The 27,954-nt window shown below is 38.0% G+C and overlaps 2 protein-coding genes across 6 annotated transcripts; one reads left to right on the top strand and one right to left on the bottom strand.

The window, feature by feature from the left end:
* Window positions 1-3,573: 3,573 nt before the first annotated feature.
* On the bottom strand, window positions 3,574-27,868 carry LOC110372592 (pre-piRNA 3'-exonuclease trimmer). The gene is made up of 11 exons (XM_064036175.1): window positions 27,635-27,868; window positions 27,028-27,262; window positions 26,243-26,394; window positions 25,011-25,146; window positions 24,155-24,483; window positions 23,130-23,257; window positions 16,124-16,266; window positions 7,705-7,791; window positions 6,037-6,125; window positions 5,770-5,868; window positions 3,574-4,587 (listed from the first exon to the last, which is right to left on the bottom strand). Exons 1-11 carry the CDS (start codon window positions 27,760-27,762, stop codon window positions 4,527-4,529), a joined length of 1,587 nt encoding a protein of 528 aa, XP_063892245.1. The 5' UTR covers window positions 27,763-27,868; the 3' UTR covers window positions 3,574-4,526.
* LOC110380377 (uncharacterized) lies at window positions 16,587-23,053 on the top strand. 5 transcript variants are annotated; one of them, XM_021340342.3, is made up of 3 exons: window positions 16,589-17,906; window positions 18,957-19,019; window positions 22,496-22,636. In XM_021340342.3, exons 1-3 carry the CDS (start codon window positions 17,561-17,563, stop codon window positions 22,501-22,503), a joined length of 417 nt encoding a protein of 138 aa, XP_021196017.2. In that variant the 5' UTR covers window positions 16,589-17,560; the 3' UTR covers window positions 22,504-22,636. The 5 variants fall into 5 exon arrangements, 4 of the variants coding, with proteins under 4 accessions (XP_063892244.1, XP_063892243.1, XP_021196017.2 ...); XM_064036174.1 differs by having other exon boundaries at window positions 16,587-17,906; window positions 18,957-23,053; XM_064036173.1 differs by having other exon boundaries at window positions 16,588-19,100; window positions 19,653-23,053.
* Window positions 27,869-27,954: the final 86 nt, after the last annotated feature.

Genomic DNA, 27,954 nt, shown 5'->3' with positions numbered 1-27,954 from the left:
TCAGGCGGATATCAGATACCTTAAGATTTTTAGACTGCTTAAATCCAATACATGAAAATTTAAAATTTCAAAATACGTTTCATATAACCACAGAATTTATAGGCCACAATATTTTTTCTATTTGTCACTTTTTGAAATCACATGATTTTCCCATCAAAGTTAAGGAAGTAGGTCCAAATGTTCCCGAAACTGTTCGTGTCGTATTGCCGTGACTTGACTGTGGTCGTAACATCAACAGTACATTATCAACAACATTATGTTTGTCAGAGTGCCGCAGTGGAACTAGTCGGACGTCAAATACGGCTTGTTTTCATAAACATGCGGCTATGTTTCCTAATTTCGTGGTCAGTTTGGACCGATTTATTTCCAAAGGGTAAAGTTTAATTGAACGTGAATCACTTGAACTTTCTCACTCATGATTTGAGGCGATTTCTACGCTCAAAATTACTGCAAATCAAAGTAATGGGAACATTAATTTATGGAATAAATAGTAGGTATATAGCTTCCGCATGCTATTGCACCGGACCCAGATAAAGAGTATCCTCTCTTGATTGGAAAATAAAAGTACGTTTGTTGTAAGAAAAATAGATCATACATAATTAAATTTTTCCAAAGTTTTCTTGCAGTGTGTTAATTTTCATGATAGCGACATTCATCGCGAGTCATAGTCGATATTTTAAAATACTTATGGCCATTTGCCCATCAACAGCTCAATGCTGCATGTCGTCCGTTAATTAATGTAATTTATATCAATTTTAATGTGATTCAGAAATTATTTTATATATTATTGTTGAAATTTTTCCAGGTCTCTCTATCGGTGGTAATTTTGAGTGACCATGCGAACATGTGTGACTATGGCTCAAGTTCGCTGACTACATAAACTTCAGAACTACTGTTTACTTTGATTCTTGCACCGACATGAGAATAAATTCATAGTAGACACTTGTTTTGTCGGTGAACTGGCCTAAAAGCTCTACTTCTCTTATTTCCGATATCCAACTTCTGTACATACTACCTAACACTCTTATACCACTGTATACAAAGTGCATACACCTAATATGCGTAACATTCAATGATAAAATTAGTTTGGATCTAATGGTATGACGTGCTAAAACATTCATTTGAAGGCACTACATTACTGATCTAATGAAACGGTGAACATATCTATATTACCCACTTACGGATTGAAATACATTGGAAACTGAATGGAGTACATGATAATCTTCAAACATTTTGTAATTTATGGAGCAACTATCCGGAACAGTTGGTTGGTTTAATTTGTTGTTTTAGCTATAATACAGTACCTATAAACTTTGATGCAGGAACAAAAGTGTCGAATTTAAAATTAAATCAATATCCTACACCTTTTTAACCGACTTCTTTAGAAGGAGAACTCACATTAAGCTAGATCTGAAACCATTGTTTTGTTTTTCGTAACAGACTATAAAAAAGATTACATTTTGATATTACTTACAATAACTCACGGCGTGTATTTGCGGAAACATTGGTCCACGTTACGTGTAAAATTGCTCGTTGTGACCTATTTACTGGACAGAATGCACTGTGCACATGTCCACCAAACATCCATCAATTCTCCACCTACAATACGAGAAACACGAGTTATTTTAGCTTTTGCAGGTGGAAATCTATTTTAATTGTCTCAACCGGAGGCCGGGCTTACTAGGATTCTTAGCTGTTTACGTTTTATTTAGCTAAGAGGAAACACTCAGATTTGTGTTAACTGCCAACGTTTTTTATTAACTCCAACCCAAATCACGGAAGAGGCGGATCACGACTACTAAGTGTGTAGACACAGTTTAATTTTCACATGACACGTTGGGCACAACGCGTGAATAATACGAAAGTTTCAGCTTTCTGTAACCCAGCGACTGATTCGATTTCGCTGCGAAATATTTAGTAAAACAGACAGTTTATCTACTGGCAAAATAGCATTTCTGACACATGCATGTTATAAGAAACAGAAGCAATTCAAATACATCCCGTCGTAGGTATTATGCATTTTAATACAAAATAAAATGGTTGGCGAGCTTATAATTACCCTGAAACAATAAATAAACCACACATTGTTAACAATTATACGCAGCTTATGAAAATACAATGTTTTAAATGATGTTTAAGCACATTTTATTACTCTTGAATATTACTAGAACAGTTGACTAAACGAAGCTTTGCCAGACAACGTTATTAGCGCGTAAACTCAAATTGGCCTCTTTAGGCCATCAGGCATAAACATATCTATAAACAGGGCTCCTTCTTAACAATTAAAAGGCGGAGATCTGTGTCAAAGTGTGCAATATATCCCGCATTTTATTTCTGTTTCATTTAGCCATGCGACGTTTACGATGCTGCACCCAAAATCATAGATTTGGAAGTGCCAACAAACTGTGCAACTGAATTGCATGTTTCAGTTTAAATAATTCACTAACACAGAAAACTATTAATTAAAACAGAAACATTAAAGTATGCGTTTTACAGTATCCAGTGCTGATGAGATCGGCTATCGATTGTTTACATCTTGCAATCAACATAAGATGCAATTTGCGAAAACTAAAAATAAGCTTGTGTTGGCTGGATGCAATAATGAATTAATTTCCAGGAAGTTTGTCGGCACGGGGCGTCATGTTGTGCAAGTGAGTTGTAAATCAACATAAATCAGGCATGTCAAAACGTTTGGCGGCGTATTCCGGCGTCGGCGCACGAGCAGCGCTGTGTAAGCAAGCTAACTCATGCGCTGTTTGCTTAGCCCCGAGTTATAATCTCCCGGCCGACGTTAACGCGCTCGCCCATTACATATCTTGTAAATTAAATCTAATATTTATGCACTATATGAGGGAAGTCGTATGTTATGCGCGGGTGCTAGGTATTTCATATTCGGCGCTTCTAGCAAATAAACTACTTGCCCGTATTCGAAAACAAGGATTTGTAGATAAAAGAAGTTTTTGTAATATCAACGCAATATTTATGTTTTATAAGTAGGCATGTAATTTATTTATTAATGTAATTATCAGCATGTCATACAAACTGTCGACTTACTATCATCAATTTCATAAAAACTTTTGTTGAGAGGCGACACATCCAGATAACCTAGCAATAAGTATTTTGTCTATACACCTTCGTAAGAGAAGATTTAAAAAAAAGAATTGGATGTCGCTATGGAAACATTTTATCTGAGGGCTGAAATTCCATTGGTTGTTTAAAGACTCCTCTCCTCTTTGGTGGAATCAATGCCCAAATTGTGAGTAGGTAATTAAGCGTTTCATAAACATTATTATAAACCTTTTAACATAGTATAGGTACTTAATGAATGTTTAGTCTATAGTCTACTATATGAGCCGCGAGGAAGTATCGTTCAGAGAGCTATTTACCGCGATCAGTCAAAAACCAATGGCGATCTATTATAAACTCTTTCAGCGTTATAAACACAGCCAAATATTAACGTTTTTTGTATGTTTGTTGCTGTGAAAACTGTTGATTACTCTTGTCTAGACAATATTTTTGCGTATCACGGAATGTTACTCAAACAACAGGAATTTTGAAAGGAAAAACCAGACGTAGGAACAGTCACTGATTTATTTTTATTAAACAAATAAAGTGGCACATTAATCTTAAAACTAAACAACAATAGTATGGACTTTGTCAAATGAACAACAGTTGTCTATAAATTATTTGTTGTCAACACTATACTAAATAATGTAGAGAAAAAATAAACAATTATGAGGTCACAAGTTATTTAAACATATAAATACTTTATTTCTGTATCCTCAGATGATTTATTATCTTTCTTATTGTTTAAATTCTGAAAATGAACAACATTTTGCAGCTGTCACATTTAAACACACTTTCACAATTAATATGCAATTTCAGCAAAAATCAAAGTAGGCTGAAAAATTGCAGTATCCGAACGTCAAAATTACATGAGACCCACCCTTCACCACTTCCTATGTGCTTTCGCTGGGAAGAAGTGGCGCAACAAAATCCCCAGAGTTAGTTAGTTTGGAGAACCTTAATAAAAAAAAATATCTTCCATAAAATACATATATACTTGATGAAAAAAAAACAATTATGCTACAAGGTAAAATGCCTTCAATGATGACTAGCACATTGAATATTGGCACATTAGCTAGTATAATTGCAAAACAGAACAGAGCTAAATGATTTAACTAAAATACAAAAAATGCACCATTATATTACTACCTATCATTAATCAATAAAAACTACTACATAATAGGAATCTTTGTTCGTATATAATATTTGCTTGTTAAAGTAGCACAAACTACTTATGATTGTCGCAAAAAGGTGGTATTTAGGTACATTTTATTATGGAATTTTGTGTGTTGGCAACCTCGGTTAGCAGTGAAATTTTATTAACTGTTAACCCTCTATAAATATGGTAAACGTGACTAAAGAGTATTTTATCGTTAAGGCACTAATATTGATGGAAGCTGGTTATTTTGGCTGAGGTTAAAGAGGTATTTTGGTTGCCTACGTTCGTCGCTTTATATTACCTATTTAAGTTTTCTGTGGAGTAAGTATAGCACCAAGCTGCCAGTTATTAGGGCTCCACTCCTGAAAAAAGGATAATGAAAAATAAATTATTATAAAGAGTATGTACCTATTAAAAAAATAATATTTTTATTAAGAAGTGGACGGTACTTTGGAGCTGAACATTATCTTTATATTTAGAGATCGCAAGTATCTTCTCTGGGTCCAAAGTAATCATAAATTATAAAATACTTGACTTAGCTTAGTTTATATTATTCCCAAACCTTTTAAAGAGATAAAGACAGTTTATTTGTAAAACACGAGTATACAAGAAGATCTTCGAAGTTCTACTTTTGGTTAAAAGATATAAATCCAAAATCGAACCACAATCGATTTGGCTGACGTACAAAACACTTTGGAAGTAATAGCCCTGCGCAGGAGTAGGTATTGTGACAATTTGAGAAAGCTACAGTAAACAAGGTGATTTGACTTCGTTCATGAGATATATGGGGTCAGCACTGAATAGTCACTACATTACAAGTTTATATCGGTAAAACTAATGTGGTTGAAACAATATGCGAATTGGACCAAAGGCCTATTAATGCCAGATTTTCTGGCGCTGGTAAGAATTTTCGTTTATTTTGTAAATATTTCCCCTTTTTCTTTCTTCCTTCAGTTTCTCTTATTTTAAGTTCCACTGAGAATCTAACTTGTTGTTAATCTAAGGTTTAACATATGAGAAGGATTGATATTTGACGTTTGTATCTTTAAATAGCTTAGGGGCGCGGGTTCGATCCCAGGTCAGGCAAGTACCAATGCAACTTTTCTAAGTTTGTATGTACTTTCTAAGTATATCTTAGACACCATTGGCTGTGTTTCGGATGGCACGTTAAACTGTAGGTCCCGGCTGTCATTGAACAACCTTGGCAGTCGTTACAGGTAGTCAGTAGCCAGTAAGTCTGACACCAGTCTAACCAAGGAGTATCGGGTTGCCCGGGTAACTGGGTTGAGGAGGTCAGATAGGCAGTCGCTTCTTGTAAAGCACTGGTACTCAGCTGAATCCGGTTAGACTGGAAGCCGACCCCAACATGATTGGGAAAAAGGCTCGGAGGATGATCTTTAAATAGCTGCTTAGTTTCTTAATGCTTTAATACATTGGATTGGATTTACATAGTTCTAGGAATTGAAAAAACCGTCGCCAAAAGATGAGCTCTTCGAATGATATTTTTAAGAGGTTTTGTTTAAATTTAAAGTGTAAATATTCACCATATAGCCATCCTCCCGGCCGTGGAGTGTCGGTACACGCTGTACGGAGCTATCCTGTACACTTTGCTGTTCTTATACTGCTTCAGGATTACTTGAGCACTGTAATTATTTAACTACATTAGAAAATAATTAAAGAAATATCAAAAAATTAAACAAGAAAGTGACTCCAAGTCGATTTGGTTTTTGAGAAGGCTGCAAGTCCTTTGACTTTTCATAGGTTAAGATAGAACATTTTAGAATTATCTGAGTGATATATTTGATACTTACGTATGCCGACTGCTAGCAGCTATGAGAGCAGTCCTGCTACCATAAGGCTTAATGTCTAAAGATCCGAAGGTCGCTAGTTCAGACGCCACCTGAAACAAACATCACATGTAACAGCTAAATCATAACCCCGGCTAGGTCGCGATGAAATATAGCGACGAGCGGCAATCGTTCTGCGACCAATCTTATTTATATCTCAACCTTAAATCAACCTTGACAGTGGCATAAAAAAGATTTTGTACATTAGAGAAATCAAACACCGGCCGCGGCGGTTAAAAAACGGGACGGTACAGAAATAAAGATTTTCGCCTGTGACACTTGGGCATTATCAATCTGTTTTAACTAGCAACGGGAAATATGTGCACAGCGGGGGAGGCATGCGCGTGTGGGTGTGTGCGCCTGTGTGCGTGCTGTACACCTGTGTGCGTGTGGCGAGCGGCCAGCACTCACACACACGCGCGTTGTACACACACACACAGCGCCGCTACAGCCGACGTGACAATTATTACTACCATAACCGTTTCTTAACATACTCCCGCTAAATCTGGCTCCGAGGATACCGACGCATATGAACCCGACACGATGTTTACGATCCGAACTAAAATAGCATTGTTTTCCACCCGTTATGCAATTCCTTTTGAGCTCTGCCACATTACGAACGTATCAGCCGTTATGACCAATATTATGTGCTGCAGCTAAAATATTGCTGTTTTCAAAATAACAGGCGGTGGAATTGTTTAGTGGGTAATTTATTGTACATTGACCTTAGTATTTAGTAATTACAGAGAGTTGTGGAGAGATTGGCTTGGCAAACGTCTAGAATAATAATTTGGAGGAATGTCGAATATAATTAAACGGTGACAGAACGTGAGTGCATTCCAGCGCCGGCGGGCCGCTACTGGGCACACCAAGCGACGGACTCCATTGTATTTATACTGCCTGTATATTGGGATTTATCCGAACACACTGCAGATAGTAGATAGTGCTGAAATACACAATAAATTTAACGCCTCTACGGTCTTATAATAATAAATACGGCGTGCATACTAATGCAGAATCCACGAAAATAGTGTATTTTCATACTCAGCGTAGCAGTGTTGGTGTGTTGACGATGAACTCGCCGACCCGACAGCTGTTATTAATTATATTAGTATTACCGGCTTTTTAAAACCAACTGTTTTGTAAACGAGAGGAAATACAAAAGCAGTTCGTTATTTCCTAGTAGCACATTTACCTACACGTAAAGGTTTATTTTTAAATAACAGATGAAGTGCTATAGTGTACATTTTTTAAGTACCACTATCCAGTACCCATATAAATACCAACCTAAGATATATTTGGCAGTCATTGAAACCAAGATGTAATTTCTAAAGAGAAATAATTATCTCTTGTCACAACCCTTAAAATAATTGAAATAATATATTCAGTATATACAGTTTTACAGTAGACAGAGTGATTAAGACAATAGTGACAAGTTTTTTCGTGTAGAACTTACCTTTTATTTTAACGACGTCAAAAGTCATCAAATGACCCCTCCCGCTGCGGGTTAGCAGCGGCGAGGGAGTGTCAGACTCTTACTGACTAAAAACCGTCGTGTTCCGTCGTAGGCCTTTTATGTACCAGGGAGGCGGTAACTCTTTCGAACAATCCCGCAGCTCCGGGAGAACTTACCTCTGCCACATTAATATTTCTCTTTGCAAGAGCCTTCAAATGCAATAACCCCGGTCGATGACGCGGCGGATCGTCTTCCGCTAAATTCTGAAATAACAAAAAATGATAAATGAATTCCCATAACATAAAAAGCGCAATAATTCTTCTAGATAAAATACGATGTAAACTTGACTCATGGGGAATTTCATACATAGTTCAGACATAAATAAAAAAATGCGGTTTCATTGTTGAAAAAATATGCGTTGTCTATGTCTTTCAGCCTACTGAATCAACGTTACAACTGTGTAATTATAAGTTTTTTTTTTCAGTATAAATACCACCTGCGTTTGCCATGGAATTAAAATAAGCAATCGGTGTTATGCGTGAAATAAAATGTGCCAGAACCATACATTTATATTATTCTGAAAGAAATAGGTGAGTAACGTCACTGGAAGGAGATGCCTTTCTAGTTAAGCGAAATCTAATGGACGTGTTAGATATCTAATTTTCGATAATATTATTTAATTTGGTTTAATAATAATAATAATAAAAATCCTACCTTACGTCCGTGTCGAACATCAGACCACGTGGGGGGCGGACACGTATATAATAAAAACTTATACGGCTAACAAGGTTAAGGTAACCCTTTATGGAGATGAGCAATGAAAGAAGATACAATTTACGGTCGCTTCCCGGGGAGCGCCGGGGCGCATCTGGAGCCGATGCTGGATGCCACAGCATGCGAACCATCGGCGGTGAGGCGTTGAGCAGGCGGACTCTCACCGAAAATAAAGTTACAGCCGGTCGCAGTGAGTTGAGCAGGCGGGCTCACGGCGTAGATGCTACAGCCGATTCCTCGGGCGAAGATACTATTTCGTTATTCTCTTCCATCCCTTCCACTCGCCCCTCTTACATGACAAGGCGAACATCGACCTTGTCCACCAGCTCGCTCGCTAGTGTTGTGCAGGATGTCAACCTTAACTCTGAGCTTGCACCCACTACGAGCGCTCCTACTACACGCAGACGATGGACTACTGAGATGAACATATTTATCCTGCGTACATACTTACAACTAACAGCATTAGGTACAGACACACGAACTTACCTCGAACCCCTTCACACTAAGTTTATAGAAAAATTCCCCAACATGCAAGTCAGTCGACAAAGAATAGGTGATCAACGCAGAGCTATAGTCCGGAATAAATTAATAACACAAGTAGAGATAGATCAGATACACGAAGAAGTAAAAGAACAGCTTAATCAACTACAGTCTGACCATAGGCATCACGTTGAATCTAACATTGAGCACAGCAATACACAACCCATACCAACCCAGACCACTCGAATACAACCCACAACCTCTGAAACACGCAACACCCAAAACCGAACACAGTCACGTATGAGATGGACAAATGAGCAAAACGAGGCTATCATGAAATCATATTATCGAGTTACAGACCTAGGCAGAAATGAAACGGCATACCGGAAGACCATGTATGTAGACTTTATAAACAGGTACCCTTCACTTGCCCATCTCAGTGAGCAGCGAATAGCTGACCAAAGGAGACTCATAATTAATAATAAATACATCACACTAGATAGATTAAATTCAATTAAAAAGGAAGTAGCAGAAGAACTTAGGCAAAATACCACATACAATACTATAACAGAAATTCCCGACTACATCGAAAACACTGACTCACCGCTCATTGACACAATTTTGATAGACATAAGCCCTACACCAGAGCATACCGCTCCAACTGCAAATCCTAATACCACAGCAATTAATATAGAATCAATAACTATGACGAACCCACAAATAAACACAGAAAGAGATCAATTTATTGATGAAACATTCCAACTAGCTTTCAACTTCTATAGAGAAACAAGTCCGACAGATAGAATTTATATCCCTAAACAGAAACCCTCAAAACACCTAGCAAAAATCATCAGTTACATGAACAAAATTACTATCCCTGAAAACATTAACGAACATACAGACTTTAACACAGTACAGACAGTGATATATTGTGCAGCATGGACCACAGCTAAAGTAAATGGGGCAAAGATTGAGCTCCGACCAAAAGAAAGTAACAACACTGTAAGACAAGAGTACGAGCCTAGCTGGCAAAAACGACTAAAGAGGAAGTTAAATGACTTAAGATCAAAACTCGGTAAGGTCACACAGTATATCAATGGCAACAGAAGTAGGAAGGTACTAAGACACATAAATACAATCTTTGAACAATACAAAACACACACAGTACACGAAGAACCAAACACACAAGCAATACACATTCTCGACACACTCAGACAAAAGCTTTCGGTCGTAACAGGCCGATTACAAAGATACACAGCATGCACCCAAAGAAAGAAACAAAACAACCAGTTTACACATAACGAAAAATTATTTTACCGAAATATCAGACAGGCTACATCAAATTTGCGGGCAAATCCGTTAAATGATGACGATTCTAACACCCCAGACCCAGAGATACTACAAAGTTTCTGGTCAAACATCTGGGAACAACCAATAGAACACAACACACAGGCAGAATGGATACAAATAGAACAGACACAAAACAGTAACACTCCAGAGATGGTATTTGAACACATATCCCCACAGATATTTCAAAACGTGCTCTCCCGTTTACACAACTGGAAAGCACCAGGGTCGGACCACATACATAGTTACTGGTACAAAAAATTTACAGCAGCTCATGGTTATTTACACACTTTTATAAACAAGTTTATCCAAAACCCCGAATCAATACCCTCATATATTACTTCCGGCACAACATTCATGATACCCAAAGACCCTAGTGACCCCTCTAACCCCGCTAAATACAGACCCATCACATGCTTGCAGACCTTGTATAAAATTATGACATCCTGTATCTCTGAGCTAATATATAAACATATAGACAGCAATAGTCTTCTAGCTGAACAGCAAAAAGGATGTCGGAGGTTTAGCCAAGGCTGCAAGGAACAATTAATCATTGACTCAGTGATCCTAAAAAAGACCCTCAAAACCAAATCTGACTTATATAGTATGTATATAGATTACAGAAAAGCTTACGACTCGGTTCCCCATTCGTGGCTGATTCAAGTTTTAGAAATTTATAAAATTCACCCAACTTTGGTTAAGTTCCTTAAATCTATGATGAGTACATGGACCACTGTACTCAAGCTAACGGCCACAACCCAAACAATAGAAACGAACCCAATTAAAATACAAAGAGGAATTTTTCAAGGAGATTCACTGAGTCCGCTGTGGTTCTGCCTTGCTCTAAACCCGCTTTCTAATATACTAAACACAAGTCCATTTGGAATACCTTTAGCAAATCAAGAAAATACCGAACAACCTCAAAATCAAAACAACGCCCTAAGTCACCTATTATATATGGATGATATTAAATTGTTTGCAAAATCTGAAAACGATCTATACCAACTAGCTAACCTTACAGAACAATTTACCAATGATATACAGATGGAATTTGGTATAGATAAATGCAAAATAAATTCAGTTAGAGCAGGACAGAACTACAGGCACCACTACACCACAGAATCTGGAGAGCAGATAGAATCTTTACATGAACAGGAGACTTATAAATACTTAGGTTACGCACAGTCATCCCAGATACTGCAGAAAGACACTAAAAATAAACTTACACAACAATTTAAACACCGCCTTAACACAATTCTTAAAACACAATTGTATTCACGAAACACTATAAAAGCCATTAACACCTTCGCAATACCTGTATTGACATATTCTTTTGGCATAATTAACTGGACCAAATCAGACCTTAAGAACCTACAGCGCAAAATTAATACAACAATGACCAAATTCCGTAAACATCACCCTAGATCTTGCTTGCAAAGACTGACCTTACCCAGGAAAGAAGGAGGTAGAGGACTTATAGATATTCTGAATTTACATAATAAGCAGATCAAAACTCTCCGGCATTATTTTTACATGAAAAATTCATCATCCACACTTCACAGATTAATATCCCAAAACGATCGACGCTACACACCCTTAAATCTACAAGACACATCTGAACAGAAGAACGAAAGAATCACCGACGACAAGACCAAACTGCTAGAATGGACCCAGAAGTCTCTACACGGCAGACACCGCCAAGATTTATGCCAACAAAATGTCGACAAAGAGGCGTCGAACGCATGGCTAAATCGAGGCGAACTCTTCCCGGAGACTGAAGGGTTCATGATGGCGATACAAGATCAAGTAATTGAAACAAGAAATTATAGAAAATACATTATTAAGAACTTAAACAATGATATTTGTCGAAAATGCAATAGCTCACCCGAAACCATACAACACATAACCGGCGCATGTAAATCAATAGCCCAGACCGACTACAAGTACAGACACGACCAAGTCGCAAATGTCATTCACCAGAAACTAGCCCATCAGTATAAACTAATTAATTCCGTAGTACCATACTATAAATACACCCCAGAAACCGTCTTAGAAAACTCTACAACCAAACTGTACTTCGATCGAGCCATCCTTACCGACCGCACAATTCATTTTAACAGACCAGACATCACACTTATAGACAAAACCAACAAGACCGGATACTTGATCGACATCGCCGTCCCAAACACCCACAACATGCAGCATACAATAGCCGAAAAACTAACTAAATACATTGAGCTTAAAGACGAAATAACACGTCTCTGGCACTTACAAAAAGTTACCATCATCCCCATAGTCTTATCCACAACTGGTGTAATACCTAAACAGCTCCATCAATCCCTTCAATCTCTTAACCTGCCTCCAAACACCTATCAATTGCTTCAGAAAGCGGTGATTCTAAACACCTGCCGACTAGTTCGAAAGTTCCTTCAATGTGAAATAGATACACACCAAAACACACGCACACACTCTATCACAGCTATCCAAACACACCCAGATAATAACCAAAACGTCATCAACCCTACTGGTGAACACTTGGCTTAGGCCCGTGTCGTCATCAGATACCAAGCACCCGGTTAACCGGAGAAAAAAAAACATAAACTAAAAATAATAAATAATAAATAAATGTTTTATTGGCATAAAAAATAAAATACAATTACAAAGGAAGCCCTGGCTCCTGTGCTAGGTGAGACCTGTGTTACAGGAGCCAGTGTCTTCACCCGTTTTTTTAGAACAACACTTTATATGCAATAAAATCTAAGGACAAAATAAGTAAATACATAAGAAAAAAAAAATTAATGATATGCTTGCTCTTTTGCTAAGTGGTGTGATGATAGTCTGAATGTGAATATGTATGGGTTGTGCTCTTTGTGTGTATTTGTGTGTATGTGTGTGTGTGTGTATGTGTGTGTGTGTGTATGTGTGTGTGTGTATGTGTATGTGTGAGTGTTATTGTCGTCATGAGTACTGTTCTTTCATTAGGTTTTCCGTCTGTTCGTAATCAAGTGTTTGAAGCCATGATTTAAGTATATTTTTAGTTTTATTTTTAGTTTGTGGGTTGAAGTTTAGAATTTTGTTCGCTTTGTTGTACACATATGTGGATAGGAATAGCCGCTGCCGACGAGCCGAGGCGGTCTTGCATTTGATCGTGCTACATACATTGCCGACGGTTCTTTTATGTTGGATTCCTTGTTTGATCGGTGTGATTATATGCTGTGCCAATATGAGATTGAGAAGGTATAATTGTCTTACTGTAAGTACTTGACAGTCTTCGTACAGTGTTTTTGTAGGGAACCGATATGGCTTGAAGGTCATTACTTTTAACAGAGATCGTTGAGCTCTCTCGAGGCTTATCATGTAAGTTTTGCAGGCGCCCCCCCATGCCGTTATGCAGTAACTTATGATGGACTGCGCCAGTGCTTGATAAATGGAGCGTAGGAGTTGGAAGTCGGCCACTTGTCGCAGTTTTTTGAACGCCCATATAAGTTTTCTAACTCGGGAGGACGTTTGCTCGATGTGGGGGCGCCAGCTAAGCCTTTCGTCCAGTATCACACCCATGGTTTGCTAAATAAAAGGGACAAACAAACAATCATGAATCAATAAAGAAAGTCGTTTATAAGTCACTTTATGAAGAATAAGACAAGTTCAAAATTTCTGCCATTTTCCTCCTTCTAACCTCCGTTTGCATTTTTCAGTTTTTTTTTTGGATAATTGAAATAAACATTCATAAGCCAAAACAATGAAAAGTAAACTGGACAAACGAATCAAATGATTTATACTAGCATCTGTTCAACATTAGAGGTAGCTACTAGCTATGTGGAAATTCAAAAATATCACAATGACTGGCATAAATATGATTCTATCAAAATTCTTGATTCAAACGCTCCACGTCTGTCTTCGCGTCATTTCATCGAGTCTTTTATATCGAGTACGAGTGAACCCAAGTGTCTTTGATAACTGACGAGTAGTAGTATTGTGAAAGAGTTATTCTGATTTATCAATAGATCAGAGAATAGAACTGTTTGATGTTTACAAAACCCTATATTATGGTTGTGTTAGACAGGTACAAAATTTTGTTCTTGCTATGTGCCATGTCGTGGTATGTGTACTGTAATTAAATTATTATTTTTATAACTTTTGTCTTATCGGACTCACAACATCCCCTTTCTAAAGACTGGCTAAATTATAATATGTATGTTTGTTTGTACCCTGAAGGCTCCAGTATTTTCAGGAAGTTTCCATGGGACGTGAGTGTAACCGCGGAAACAGCTAGTTTCATATAAAATCATGGTGCAAATAGTACTAAACATTATTATAAAGTCTTAGCCCAGTTTACCAAGGTACTACTGACCGGAAGGCAGCATGATTCACAATACATATATCTTTCGTGCCTATGGTGCGAGTATTTATACCGGCCATAGACTATCATCTGTTTATATACCGCGGATATATCAAGACAAGTGCTCAACGCATATTTTTATTACCTGTACAGAAATATAGGCAAACGGCATTGGAATATTCGTATAAAAGTCTGAGTGTTTGTATGATCCTATGTTCCAAGTCGGATTGAATTTAAAAAAAAATGAAAATCTGTTGTTGTTTTTGCAAATATGTTAACGGTTTATGATAACACGACTGGACGGAAGTACCTATTTTTAGAACAATCCGGACTCATTTTCTGATGGCTTGTGTTTAAACACCACCCAAAAAAGTACCTATTTTACTACCAAAAAAATTCTAAACGGTTACCAAAATGAATAAATGGTCACCAAATAACGTTTCCAAAAATATTCTTAGATAAAACCATTTTTTCGTATTATTGACTACTAAAAAAATATATATGACGCCTTTAAAATACACTTTAGACCAAATATTATATATTGTGACTACTTAGATGTTACCAATTATGTAATACCATGACTCCTAATTTGGTCATTTTTGTTAGACTAAAAAAGCTAACGATCGCTAGAATATTTCCCAAATACCAATTAATATACTAGGGTTCCCAAACGTACGTCGCTTATTTATTGTTATATGAATTTGTGTGTAACTCAGTGCGTTTAAAATGTAAGCACGCAACATACAGCAAGCATGGCTTCTGTCACGGCTCCGGCGCTGCAGGGCTCCGGCGGTCCCATGCGAGCTTATCGTCGCAGATGGTTTTCACGCTCACCACCGCAGCTTCGGCTTGCTGGCCGGCGGAGCCGGCCAGCCTCAGCCGCCGCGGCGAGCGCTGAAACTACCTGCGCCTCAGCTCGCAGGCCGCCTCGCCCCTCCGCGCCTCCGCGGTTTTGAATTGCACTCTAGGGGTAGGGCAGACAAGACTACGTGGAGTCGGTTTTGCAGCGATTCGTTTTCGTCACTAACTTTGATTTTTGGTAGTAATATTAATCTTTTAATTGGATAGAATTTGGTGACCATTAATCCATTTTGGGAACCAAAAATAATATTTGTGCGAGATTTGCGATTTTTCTGATGTTATTTTATTTTTTTTGGATCATAATATTATATACTTTAGTGCCCTTTTAATAAAGTCAATTTATTTTTTTTGGAGTTGTTTATTTTATTTGGTGCCTCAGCTTAGAGTCTTAAAAATATTTTTGGTGACCGCCTAAATTATACCCTTTTCTGATTAAACTAGCGACCCGTCCCGGCTTCGCACGGGTCCGATGATGATGACTAAATACACATATAAACCTTCGATCACATAAATAGTTCTAAAGATTTAAGCATACATAGGGATATAGTGACAAAGAAAGCGACTTTGTTTTATACTATGTAGTGATTTATATATTTTTATTGTTTGCGAAGACTCGAATTAAATTGGTAATAGGGCAGGAAGAAGCCGACCCCAACACAGTTGGGAAAAGGCTCGGAAGATGATGAGGGCAGGAAGACGCCTTATTTTGTGATTCTATCTATATCTTCACCATGTCTTTAGTGGCTGTTAATTAGCCTCAAGTGGTAATAAATACATCGTAATAAAAATCTTACCATATACTGCACAGCGCCGCGAATAATGTTAACCTTGTTGCAGTAAGGTGCGAGCGCAGATAACGTCTCGACGGGTCCCACGGGGCGGTAGCTGCCGCGGTTCTCACACGCTGTCCAGTGCCCCAGGCGGATGAAACAGTACCCTACAATATATATATAACAAATACATTCATTCTTATATATACATTATTTTAATGGGTAAATTTGAAAACACCTTGTGCCTTTCTCTACTGAAGGTAACGTCCACCGCCCCACATTTGGGAGCATCACGAACGAATTTGATAGGCTATAGAAAACATTTTTTTTTTATCAAAGTCATGCAGGTACCTACATGTTTTAAAATAAACTTTACAATACTTATTTATTACAAAAAAAAAACTTGGAGGATCCTAGACTTCTGCTGCGAGAAGACGCATTTTAAAAATAAAATATAATCTTGTTGATTTTAATCGGATGCAAAAAATGGATGAGGTTCTAAGTCTGTTCACGCACACAAGGCGTGATTCATAGCTGGCGCACCAGGGCCCGACAGAGGGCGTCGCGTCACCGAGGCGGGGGGGACGGCTGCCAGCAGCAGCGGCCCGCACCGCGCCGCCGCACTCCATCACCGGACACAGCCGACGACGCGCGCGCATACTTTATCTTAGTTTTCCAACATATTGTACTGTCCAGTGAACCATTATATGTATTAAGTGTTACAGTCCACTTTTCATTTAAGTACCTTTAGTTAGGTCCCCTACATTTTGGTCACTTCGGCCTTCTACAATTTAAATCCGCGTAACGTATTTCTACGAACAAAGAAATCGTTCGCGCGGTGACAGTACGAGGCGACGTTGGTGGACTTTGATACGAGCGACGAGTCTTCAAAAGCGCCGTGTCACTACAAGCGGCATTCGAGAGAAGAGAAGCTTGGAGTTGGAGTCGTCTAAATACGTAGAACGAGGAGAGGACGTCTACAAGTTCCCGAAGTCTTCACGTCGACGGTGGTCAAGTCTCGACTTAGTTGGTCGAACACGCCGGGTCATCTACGTGCTTCGTGGGAATCAACACAGTTCGCCTTGTGGATAAAGATAAGCATATTTGTGTATCGTTCCAAATTCCTTTCTTTATAATTTCCGTTAAAAATTCAAATTCAAAAATTTCCGTTGCAACCGTTTTCAGTTCAGTTTCAAATTTGAGCAAACAAGTGATTATTTAAAAGTCTATTGGCATTAACGTGCATTCATTCAGTGCTGTATGGAATACATTTCTTATCGGTTTACCGTTGAAGTTTTTTGCTAATGAGCTAACGGTCACGAGTCACGCGCCTATTCATATTGAAACATCTGGTTGCTACATTAGTCATCACTTGTGCATTTGCTTATCGCCTTATCTGTTATTCTATCGCATTATTTCATAACATCTTTTGTACTTTTTATTTCAAACCACCTTCTTATAATGGCTAATGAAGATTTGTTAATAAGAAAACGCAGTGCTATTAAAGCTAAGCTTACGAATTTTTGCAATCATGTTAATGTGCTTATGAGTTGCGATTCATTATCCAGTTTGCAGCGTATTGAGCTAGAGGGTCGCCTTCGTAAATTTGATGCTTTATACGATGACTTTGATAATTTGCAGTTGGAGATCGAGGTGCTCTCGGATAAGCCAGACGAGGCGTACGGGGAACGTGCCAAGTTTGAGGAGCGGTACCACGCGGTGGCAGCTCAGGCGCGCAGCCTGCTTATCAGCGCTGATGCCGGCGTTGACGGCGGGTCTGTAGCGGGCTCAGCGGATAAAAACACAGGTGCATCGTTCCGTCATAATTTTGTACGCTTACCTAAAATTAATTTGCCTACTTTCGATGGTAGTTATCAATGTTGGCTCGAGTATAGAGATACATATCTGTCACTTATTCACAGTAGTAGTGCTATCGATGATATTAGCAAATTTCATTATTTGCGCGCTTCGCTTACGGGAGATGCTCAGCAAGTGATAAAAAATATAGATTTTAAGAGCGAGCATTATCAATTAGCGTGGAATCTATTATGTGAGCGATATGATAATAGCAGGCTTCTAGTTAAAAACCATGTGCAAACTTTGTTTAATACTCCGGCAATTCTTAAAGAATCTTGTGTAGCCTTACGTCAATTTGTTGATAATATCAATAAGCAAATTAGAGCTTTAAAATCACTGAACGAGCCCACTGACCAGTGGAGTACACTGGTGGTGATTATGATGAGTAGCAGACTGGATAAGGTCACTAACAGAGACTGGGAAGAGTATAGCAATACCTTACCCAAATTTCCAACATTGTCAGAATTTTGTTCGTTTGTTAGTAAAAGGGCTGATTTATTAGAGACAGTAGAACATAGCAAATCAACAAATAAGGAAGATAGTAGTACAAACAGTTACACAGTAAATACTAATAATTCTAAAAAAAACTATAATATAACAAAACCTAAACCTAATACTAATAAGGAATTTAATAATTGTCCGTTGTGCAAAAATAATCATTTCATGTTTGTGTGTGATGATTTTCGTAAGTTGTCAGTAGAAAACCGTTTAGCAAAGGTGAAGGAGCTTAATGTGTGCTTTAATTGTTTACGTCCAGGGCATTCAAGTAAACGTTGCAAATTGTCACACTGTAAATATTGTAATCGTAAGCATAACACGCTTTTACACGTAGAGCAGTCTAATTCAACTGTACAAGACCCAATGCCTAGTAGTGTAGCTCTGCCTAGTTTACTGACTGATGACGTTTCTGGTGGTGCACAGTTACAAAACGGCACATCTGAAAGCGTTGTTATGTCAAGCGACACTGCAGCTACTACTCGTTCTGTTTTGCTTTCCACAGCTCTGGTGACAGTGGTCAGCACCCGAGGTGAGAAGTTCGACGCCAGGATCCTGCTGGATAACGGTAGCACAGCTAATTTTATCACTGAAACACTGTGTCACAAGCTGGGATTGCCTAGACGTAACGTTAACTCCACGATATCAGGTATAAATAAGCAAACATCTAATAGCACACAGTCTTGTAGATTTACAATTCAGGCTCGGAATGGTGGCTATAGGGAAACCATCACTAGCTTCATATTGCCTGAAATTACTAAAATATTGCCAGCCAAAGCTGTAGATATAGGCAATATCAATATACCGGCAGACATACAGTTAGCAGATCCGTCATTCCATATTCCGTCTGTAATCGACATTCTTGTTGGCGCGGAAGTGTTTTGGAATGTTTTAGGTTCCTCATCTATAAATTTAGGTAGGAATAAACCCAAGCTTCATGCAACAAAACTAGGGTGGATAGTTTCAGGTCCAGTCCCATTACGCAATATTTCAAATAACCAAGCACATTTTTGTAATGTTTCTATGGAGGAATTAAATAATAACCTCAACAGGTTTTGGGAAATTGATTCGGTCCCATCTAAACATGCCTTATCACAGGAGGAACGTGCGTGCGAAGAAAGTTTTCGCCGCAATACTGTTCGTGACAGTGAGGGTAGGTTTGTTGTGACAATTCCTTTAAAGGATAATCCTGTCATTCTAGGTGAGTCGTACGAGATGGCTAAGCGGCGATTTCTATCACTGGAGCGTCGTTTTCTTCGTGATCCAAGTTTCAAGGAGCGTTATGTTGCCTTCATGGAGGAGTATGAGCGTCTTGGACACATGACAGAAAATACAACGTCTAGGAAGCCACATTCAGGTGACGGTATTGAATATTTTTTGCCTCATCATGGGGTCATCAGAGAATCCAGCTCGACCACGAAACTACGGGCAGTCTTTGATGCTTCAGCGGCAACCACGTCTGGTGTGTCGTTCAATCAAATCCAGATGGTTGGCCCGACTATCCAAGAAGATCTTCTGTCAATTCTACTAAGATTTAGGCAATATAAGTACGTTATATCAGGAGATATAGCTAGAATGTATCGTGCTGTTGCTGTAACACCGTCGCAACGTCCATTGCAACAAATCATCTTCAGGACTGATCCTAAGTTACCGTTAAAGACTTATTGTCTAAATACTGTTACCTATGGCACAGCTTCTGCTCCGTACTTAGCAACAAAGTGTTTAGTGAGTTTGGCTAATGTTGCTACAAGTCCTACCGTCAAGTCTTCAATTGAGCGTGATTTTTACATCGATGACTATCTTTCAGGCGGTAATTCAGTTTCAGGCGTAGTAGAAATGGTCAAGGAAGTTATTTCTGTGTTAGCGTCAGCGAATTTTCACATACGAAAATGGCAATCCAATAGTTCCTCAATTTTAGACCAGGTTTGCGATAGCTCAACAGTTGTGGATTGTCTAAGACTGTCTGAAGATAAGAACGCGTCATCAAAAACATTAGGTTTACGCTGGATGTGTGAGGCAGATTATTTGGCATTTTCTATTTCTATTGATGATAAGAAACAAGTTTCTAAACGCCAAATTTTGTCAGTCATCAGTCAAATATTTGACCCATTAGGCTTGGTTGGTCCATGTGTAGTCGAGGCTAAGATTGTCATGCAGAAGCTGTGGTTGGATAAGTGTGACTGGGATGAGCAGGTGCCAGAGTCTATATACCATTTTTGGAGTAATTTTGTTAACACTCTTCCATGTTTAAACAATCTACGCATTCCAAGATGGGTTGTGTGTGACAATGCTATATTGCATGAAATTCATGTTTTTACAGATGCCTCTGAGAGAGCCTTTGGTTGTTGCGTATATCTTCGGTCGGTGAATATGGAAGGTGCAGTCAAGGTACAACTTCTTGCATCGAAGAATCGCGTAGCACCAATAAAGCCTACTACCATTCCACGTCTCGAGCTTTGTGGGGCGTTGCTAGGCGCTAGACTGTGTGCTAAGGTACAAAGTTCAATTACTTTACCTATTACTAGATGCCAATTTTGGTGCGATTCAACAATAGTGTTGAGTTGGCTAGCTATGTCACCGAACGTATTGAAACCTTTCGTACGCAATCGCGTTAACGAGATACAGGAGAGTACTGCAGGTCATACGTGGAGTTACGTGCCGTCTAGAGTCAATCCGGCAGATCTTGTTTCTCGTGGGCTGAAGGCTGACCTTATCAGCGAGTGTTCTTTATGGTGGTCAGGTCCAGAGTTCTTGTTAAATGATGAAACACACTGGCCAGCTATGCCCAACAAAACTATGAAACAGGATCTACCAGAAGTAATTACATCTAACTTCACAGATCACTCGTTTCTTACAGACACACAAAAACACGCACAACACACAAACACAAATACATCAATAATTCATACATTATTACATAAATATTCTAACATAAATCGTCTACAAAGAGTGGTGGCCTACATATTAAGATTTTATAATAATGTAAAGAACAAAATCAAGGATAAAAATCCATTATCAATTAAAGAACTTCAAGATTCTTTAAATTTCATTTTAAGACAAGCTCAAATGGAGATGTTTTCCAAAGAATATGACATTCTTAAAGCTGGTAAGACTTTGCCTCGCAAAAATAGATTGATTTGTTTGAGTCCTTTTGTTGACGAAGATGGTCTTATCCGTGTAGGCGGGAGACTTGATAATTCGCCTTATGACTATAATATCAAGCATCCAATTTTACTATGTTGCAAACATCATATCACTAAATTAATTTTCCACAAATATCATTACGATTTATTACACGCTGGCCCTCAATTGTTGATCGCAAGTATACGGCAAATGTATTGGCCACTTGGAGGCAGAAATCTGTCTAAGTCAGTTGTAAAACACTGCATTAAATGTTTTAAGTTCAAGTGTCAAAATGTTCAACCTGTAATGGGACAATTGCCTGTTAATAGAACTCAATTGGAATTCCCATTTTTAAATTCCAGTGTCGACTATGCTGGGCCAATATTGATAGCAGATCGAAAGGGGCGAGGGTGTAAACTTGTAAAGGCGTACCTATGCATCTTTGTTTGTCTTGCAGTGAAAGCTGTCCATATCGAGCTCGTTACAGACCTTACTAAGGAGGGCTATATGGCTGCTTTAAACCGTTTTGTTGCTCGTCGTGGCAAACCCAAGAGCATCTTGTCTGACAATGGCACCAATTTTGTAGGCACTTGTAATGAGTTGCAACAATTATTAAAACAATCAAATATATCGTATGAAGTTGCACAAAGGGGTATTGAATTTACTTTTGCCCCTCCATATTCTCCACATTTCAACGGCATTGCTGAAGCTGCCGTTCGCTCAACTAAACACCACCTGAAAAGACTATTACAGTTAACACACTTCACATATGAAGAAATGGTCACTTGTTTAACTCAAATAGAAGCTGTTCTTAATTCACGTCCTCTCACCCCTCTTTCCTCTGATCCGTTAGATTTTACTGTCCTTACTCCTTCACATTTTTTGATTGGACGATCACTAATGGCTGTTCCGCATCCACAGGTGTCTGATGTAAACATCGGCCGCTTGGAGCGCTATCACAGAGTGGAGCATATTAAGCAGCATTTCTGGAAACGATTCCATTTAGAATATATCTCTCTGCTGCAGCAAAAAACTAAGTGGACGTCATCTACAGGACAACTGGCAGAGGGAACGTTAGTTCTCATCAAGGAGAGAGGACAACCGCCAATGTTGTGGCCACTGGGACGTGTCACGAAGGTGTTCCCGGGGAGCGACGGGATAACGCGTGTGGCTGAGTTGAAGACGCGTAAGGGAACAATTCTACGTTCCTTTAATAATATTTGTCCACTTCCACTAGATTGAATGCTTCAACCCGGGGAGGATGTTCACGCACACAAGGCGTGATTCATAGCTGGCGCACCAGGGCCCGACAGAGGGCGTCGCGTCACCGAGGCGGGGGGGACGGCTGCCAGCAGCAGCGGCCCGCACCGCGCCGCCGCACTCCATCACCGGACACAGCCGACGACGCGCGCGCATACTTTATCTTAGTTTTCCAACATATTGTACTGTCCAGTGAACCATTATATGTATTAAGTGTTACAGTCCACTTTTCATTTAAGTACCTTTAGTTAGGTCCCCTACAAAGTCCGTTTGTATTTTTGTGTATTCAACCTACCCGTACAATAGGAGTCCCAGCCAGCTTCATGATAAGACTGCTTCACATTGAAAGGTCTGCTCAGTTTGATTAAATTCACTCCGTTCTGTAACTTCTTACATTTTCCCTCCGAGAAGAACTCGTATAAACTGCAATATAACGCGATGAAGTTACCATAAATAGTAATTAATAGGCTAGGCTGCGGATACAATAGTTTTACAGTGTCTTCACAATTTGTAATTGTGAATAATTTTGTATGGTCAAGGTGGATTTAAAACTGAAGTAATTTATAAAAACAAAAACTACACTGCACAATTGCTTATTAATTAATTAATTTAATTTAACTGCACTAATGCATAATGTTTTACCAGGTCGTGGGAGTAACACCTTGCGTCGCAAAAACAGGCGCCGTTATAATGTTATCACTTAACCAATAAAAGCTATTTATTTCAGCTTATTTTCCCACGATTGTACAGTAATTGCATTTTTTACAGATTAACTGTTTATTTGTCCATTAGGATAAAAGCTTTAAAGAATTACTTATTTCGTTGTTTTTCGAATATTTTAACGAGAACCACTAATCTTGTAATGTTTATTATCACAATACAATCCAGTGGTTAAAAGTTATAATGATAAAATTGAGCGAGTGTTAAATAAACATGCGTCTTATTTATGAATGAATTTGTTACAAAATGCTTTTACACAATTAATCAGGGACTTGGATAAATAAGCGGGAACTATTTATGAGGTAGAATCACGGAGAAAGGAAAGATGAGCGGAGATACCATAATGTAGGTAGGTCAGGCGCCTTCTTATAGGTTAAATACTTAGGTGGGCACGACTTAAACAATTAGTTACGAGTGAACTGACGATGCGTTGAAGTTTTTTGAGATTTCTGTTAACGATTATTAAAATACAAAAAATGGTCAGGTATAAGGGCGAAGACATTAACGTTCCTCGTCTTTCTTAGGAGATTTTCCGTTACGGCACCTCCGCTAGTCATTTCTTTCTCCATGGCTAGAATACAGAATACTATTGAAACTTACTCTTGTAATGCGTTTGATTTCCACACCTCATGGTAGCTGAGCTTCATAGACATTTCGTGTGATATGTACTTAGTATCATATACATTGGGGAACATTGTATGAATGTTATTTTTAAAGTCTTTATATCTGTTTGGGAGTGGCCCAATGAATTGATTGTGTAATAATACAGTGTCTAGGAATATATTGTGTCCTACAATAGGTTTCTGTGATTCGGAAAGTAGTGAAATGATTTGAGAGAATCCTAGCAGGTGGCTCATGAGGTTGTCTTCTAGTATTGCTATCGGAGCGCTGTGTGCACCTTCTACGTCTTTATCTCGGTATATCAATATCTGAAATGGTAAAAATATAAAATGAAGCTTTATTAACAAAGCGGTTGAGGTTGAATGAACTTATAGCAGAATCAACTTTGTTTAGCTTAAAGTCTCAATACTGTGCAAAAAGAGAATGGATGATAGATGATCTCTAAAGTCTCGTTATCAGTTTTTAGTTTAAAGCTGATAATAAAATTTTAGATTGTACATTATATTGCTTTGAAAGATAACAAGATTTTCATTGGTTTAGCATGCAACTGTTGAGCCTTATTGGCGTTTAATTTTTAAAATTGTCGAACAACTGAGGACTAGCTATGGCAATAGTTTAAAAAACAACAAGCTTAAACTAAAACCAAACCATTAAAAACTAAGTTGCAAACAACGAAGAAACGAAGTCGTGAATCTGTTTAGACCTCAAACATTAACCATATGTACTTAAGAGGTATTTTAAAAACAAAGGCTACATATGTACTTAACATGAAGGCTAAACAAATGAGTTTACCGTGAAAAGCAATAAATAAATAACAGCTACTAGCACAAATTACCTTCTTACTATTACCTAAGCTATCGGTAGTGAGGACCTCGGGGAAACTCATCCTGATCTCAATGTGGGTTATGTATCGTAGTACTGGGTTTTCCACGTCCAGGTATAAAGTCTCTTCTTGACTTCTTTTCAACCATCTGTAATTATGATAATAATAATATAATAGGTGAGATATTATTTTTATATATATTTTTTAATATTATTTAAAAATGTAATGTCCATCCTCCGAGCCTTTTCTCAATCATGTTGGGGTCGGCTTCCAGTCTAACCGGATTCAGCTGAGTACCAGTGCTTTACAAGAAGCGACTGCCTATCTGACCTCCTCAACCCAGTTGCCCGGGCAACCCGATACTCCTTGGTTAGACTGGTGTCAGACTTACTGGCTTCTGACTACCCGTAACGACTGCCAAGGATGTTCAATGACAGCCGGGACCTACAGTTTAACGTGCCATCCGAAACACAGCCAATGGTGTCTAAGATATACTTAGAAAGTACATACAAACTAAGAAAAGTTGTTGGTACTTGCCTGACCTGGGATCGAACCCCCGCCCTCATACTTGAGAGGTTGGTCTTTTGTTTAATAATAAATTAATAAAAAAGTTAATTAATATAAAAGTAATAAATGAAAAAAAAATGAGTAATTTCTTTAGTGTATTCAGGGAAAATCATTGGTTATGTATCTCCATTTCATTAAAGTTGTCTCTAAAGGGCGTAATCTGTGTGTTTGTTTCTGCCCAACATCTGCTATGTAGATCTGGTACTCTATAGTTTCATGGTCTGGTGGAGACATAAAAATGGCATCTCACAGGTGTTGTAATTACAGACATTCTTTGTTAAAAGTGTAGCTTTTAACATTTTGGACAAGACTTTTTTGAAATTTTGAATAGTTTGGATATCGACTGCAAGCAAGCAATACCTTCTATCTGACATTTTTGTTTCAAAAAACTCGTATCTACCATAAACTACCTTTAGATTCGAAATAAAAACAAAAAACTTTATTAAGCAATACTATGCGTAAAAAAAGAAAACTTTGATTTTCAGTATCTCATTATACCTACCTCGGAATAAGGATTTTATTAAGTTTTATTGTTCCCCTTTAAAATCCACCCGGAGTCAGATAGGAGGTATTGCTTGCTTGCAGTTGATATGGGTTAGAAAAGTATTTTTGAAGAATATTCTCTCAAATACAGACTTTTTTCACAACATAGAAGTATCATATAAAGTAATATTTACTTGGAAACTTGAGATTGGTACTGCTGCAGTTGTTTCTCTTCCTCCATCGTCAGCATTCTGGAGAGGTCATTGAACAGGGATTTATCCTTGAGGCTCTGCCTCACTCGGGCTTCCTCCTCTTGACTTAAGTACGGCAGGCCTTCATATGTGAACTGGAATAGTATGTTGAAATATGTTTTTAATTTTAGTGTACGGATGGCCTAAATTAGGAGTAAAATACTACGAATGCTGTTACAGACTTATATAATCATAAGCTTCACCCTCTCATTAGGTTTTTTGACAAGCTGTGTTCATATTTCTTCAAAGATTTATTAGCTGTTTTCCTGTCTTTCACCCAAGTCCCGTGGGAACTACTGGTTGTACCCAGATAAAATATAATCTATCTTTCATGGGAAAAGGGGTGTACCCAACATCCATCCTCTGAGCCTTTTACCAACTATGTGATGCTTTACAAGGAGCGACTGCCTATCTGACCCCTCAACCCAGTTACCCGGGCAACCCAATACCCCTTGGTTAGAGGTGTACCCAACAGTAAAAGAATTTTTCAAATCAGATCAATAGTTTTGGAGCCTGCTGTTTCCTCTCTATTACATTAAGCACAGATAGATATTCACTTAGATCTCTGAAGAGTGTACAATGTTTTGTTGCATATAGTTTTTTTAGTGAAATCGTTATCATTCCAATATAATTTGTAGGAATAGCAAATGTCTTATATTTTAATATATTTAGATATATATATTGATACATCTGATCTTTTTCCAAAATAAAATAGTAAAAATGAATACCTTATTAAAATCAAAATTATGTTTACACAGAAAATTCAGTGTTGATGCTTGAAATATGAACGACTGGTCAATATCCCCAAAGACTTGCGGGCACAGATGGAATGTGTAGCCGGTAGCCGTGTACGAGTCCAAGTCTCTGTTATACTGGAACATGGTGAGGCCAACTTGCGTCATTATCATGTTGCTCACTTTGGTCTTTAATTTGTCATACCGTTCTTCACTTGTGTCGAATAATCTGAAATTATTAATTAGGGTGATTACATTTTTTCATGTTAAATTGGTAAAGTTATTTGTATGATAACAATGAGGAATAAAGGTGTACAATTTTGTAAAGGTGTACCAACAACATGTGTATAGACAATTTTATGAACAAACCTATACTTCAATCAGGAAGATAGCCATTGCTTTATGAGAATAAATTATTGATAGGCAGTGTTAGTGATACATATGGGAATAAGGATAGTTGCCTATGTATTAAAATTTATTTTGAAAAGAACCACGTTTTCGTTGTTTAGGTGTTTTTTTGCTTTTATTCTTCCTAATTTAATTCAATAATAGTGTTAGTATTGTTAAAAATATGCCAAATATCATAGTAATGTTCTCTCACCTGTGTTTAAAGCATTCTGTTGATAAAAGAGCTGTAAATTCAGCATCGAAACCAACAAAACAAGACTTAGCTAAATCTCTTTTTATTGTATCTAGTTCATCTAGAAAGTTATTCCTTGTTATCTCCATAATTATGCTTAGTAAATACTACGATTAAACGTATAGAACCTTATTTAATTTCTTTGCTATTGTATTTCAACTAAAGTTTTATAAAATCAGACTAATTTCACCGACAAAACTGGCGAAAACAAACAAATGTCAATGTCACTGTGTTGTCATCTGTCAGTTCATGTTTTTTAAATGCAAAGTTTGGATATTTTA

This window comes from Helicoverpa armigera, chromosome 9 (genome assembly GCF_030705265.1).
Source record: "Helicoverpa armigera isolate CAAS_96S chromosome 9, ASM3070526v1, whole genome shotgun sequence".
In the NCBI taxonomy this organism is placed as follows: Eukaryota; Metazoa; Arthropoda; class Insecta; order Lepidoptera; family Noctuidae; genus Helicoverpa; species Helicoverpa armigera.
The sequence above is the reverse complement of the archived record's forward strand: the minus strand, read 5'-3'. Positions and strand labels throughout refer to the sequence as shown.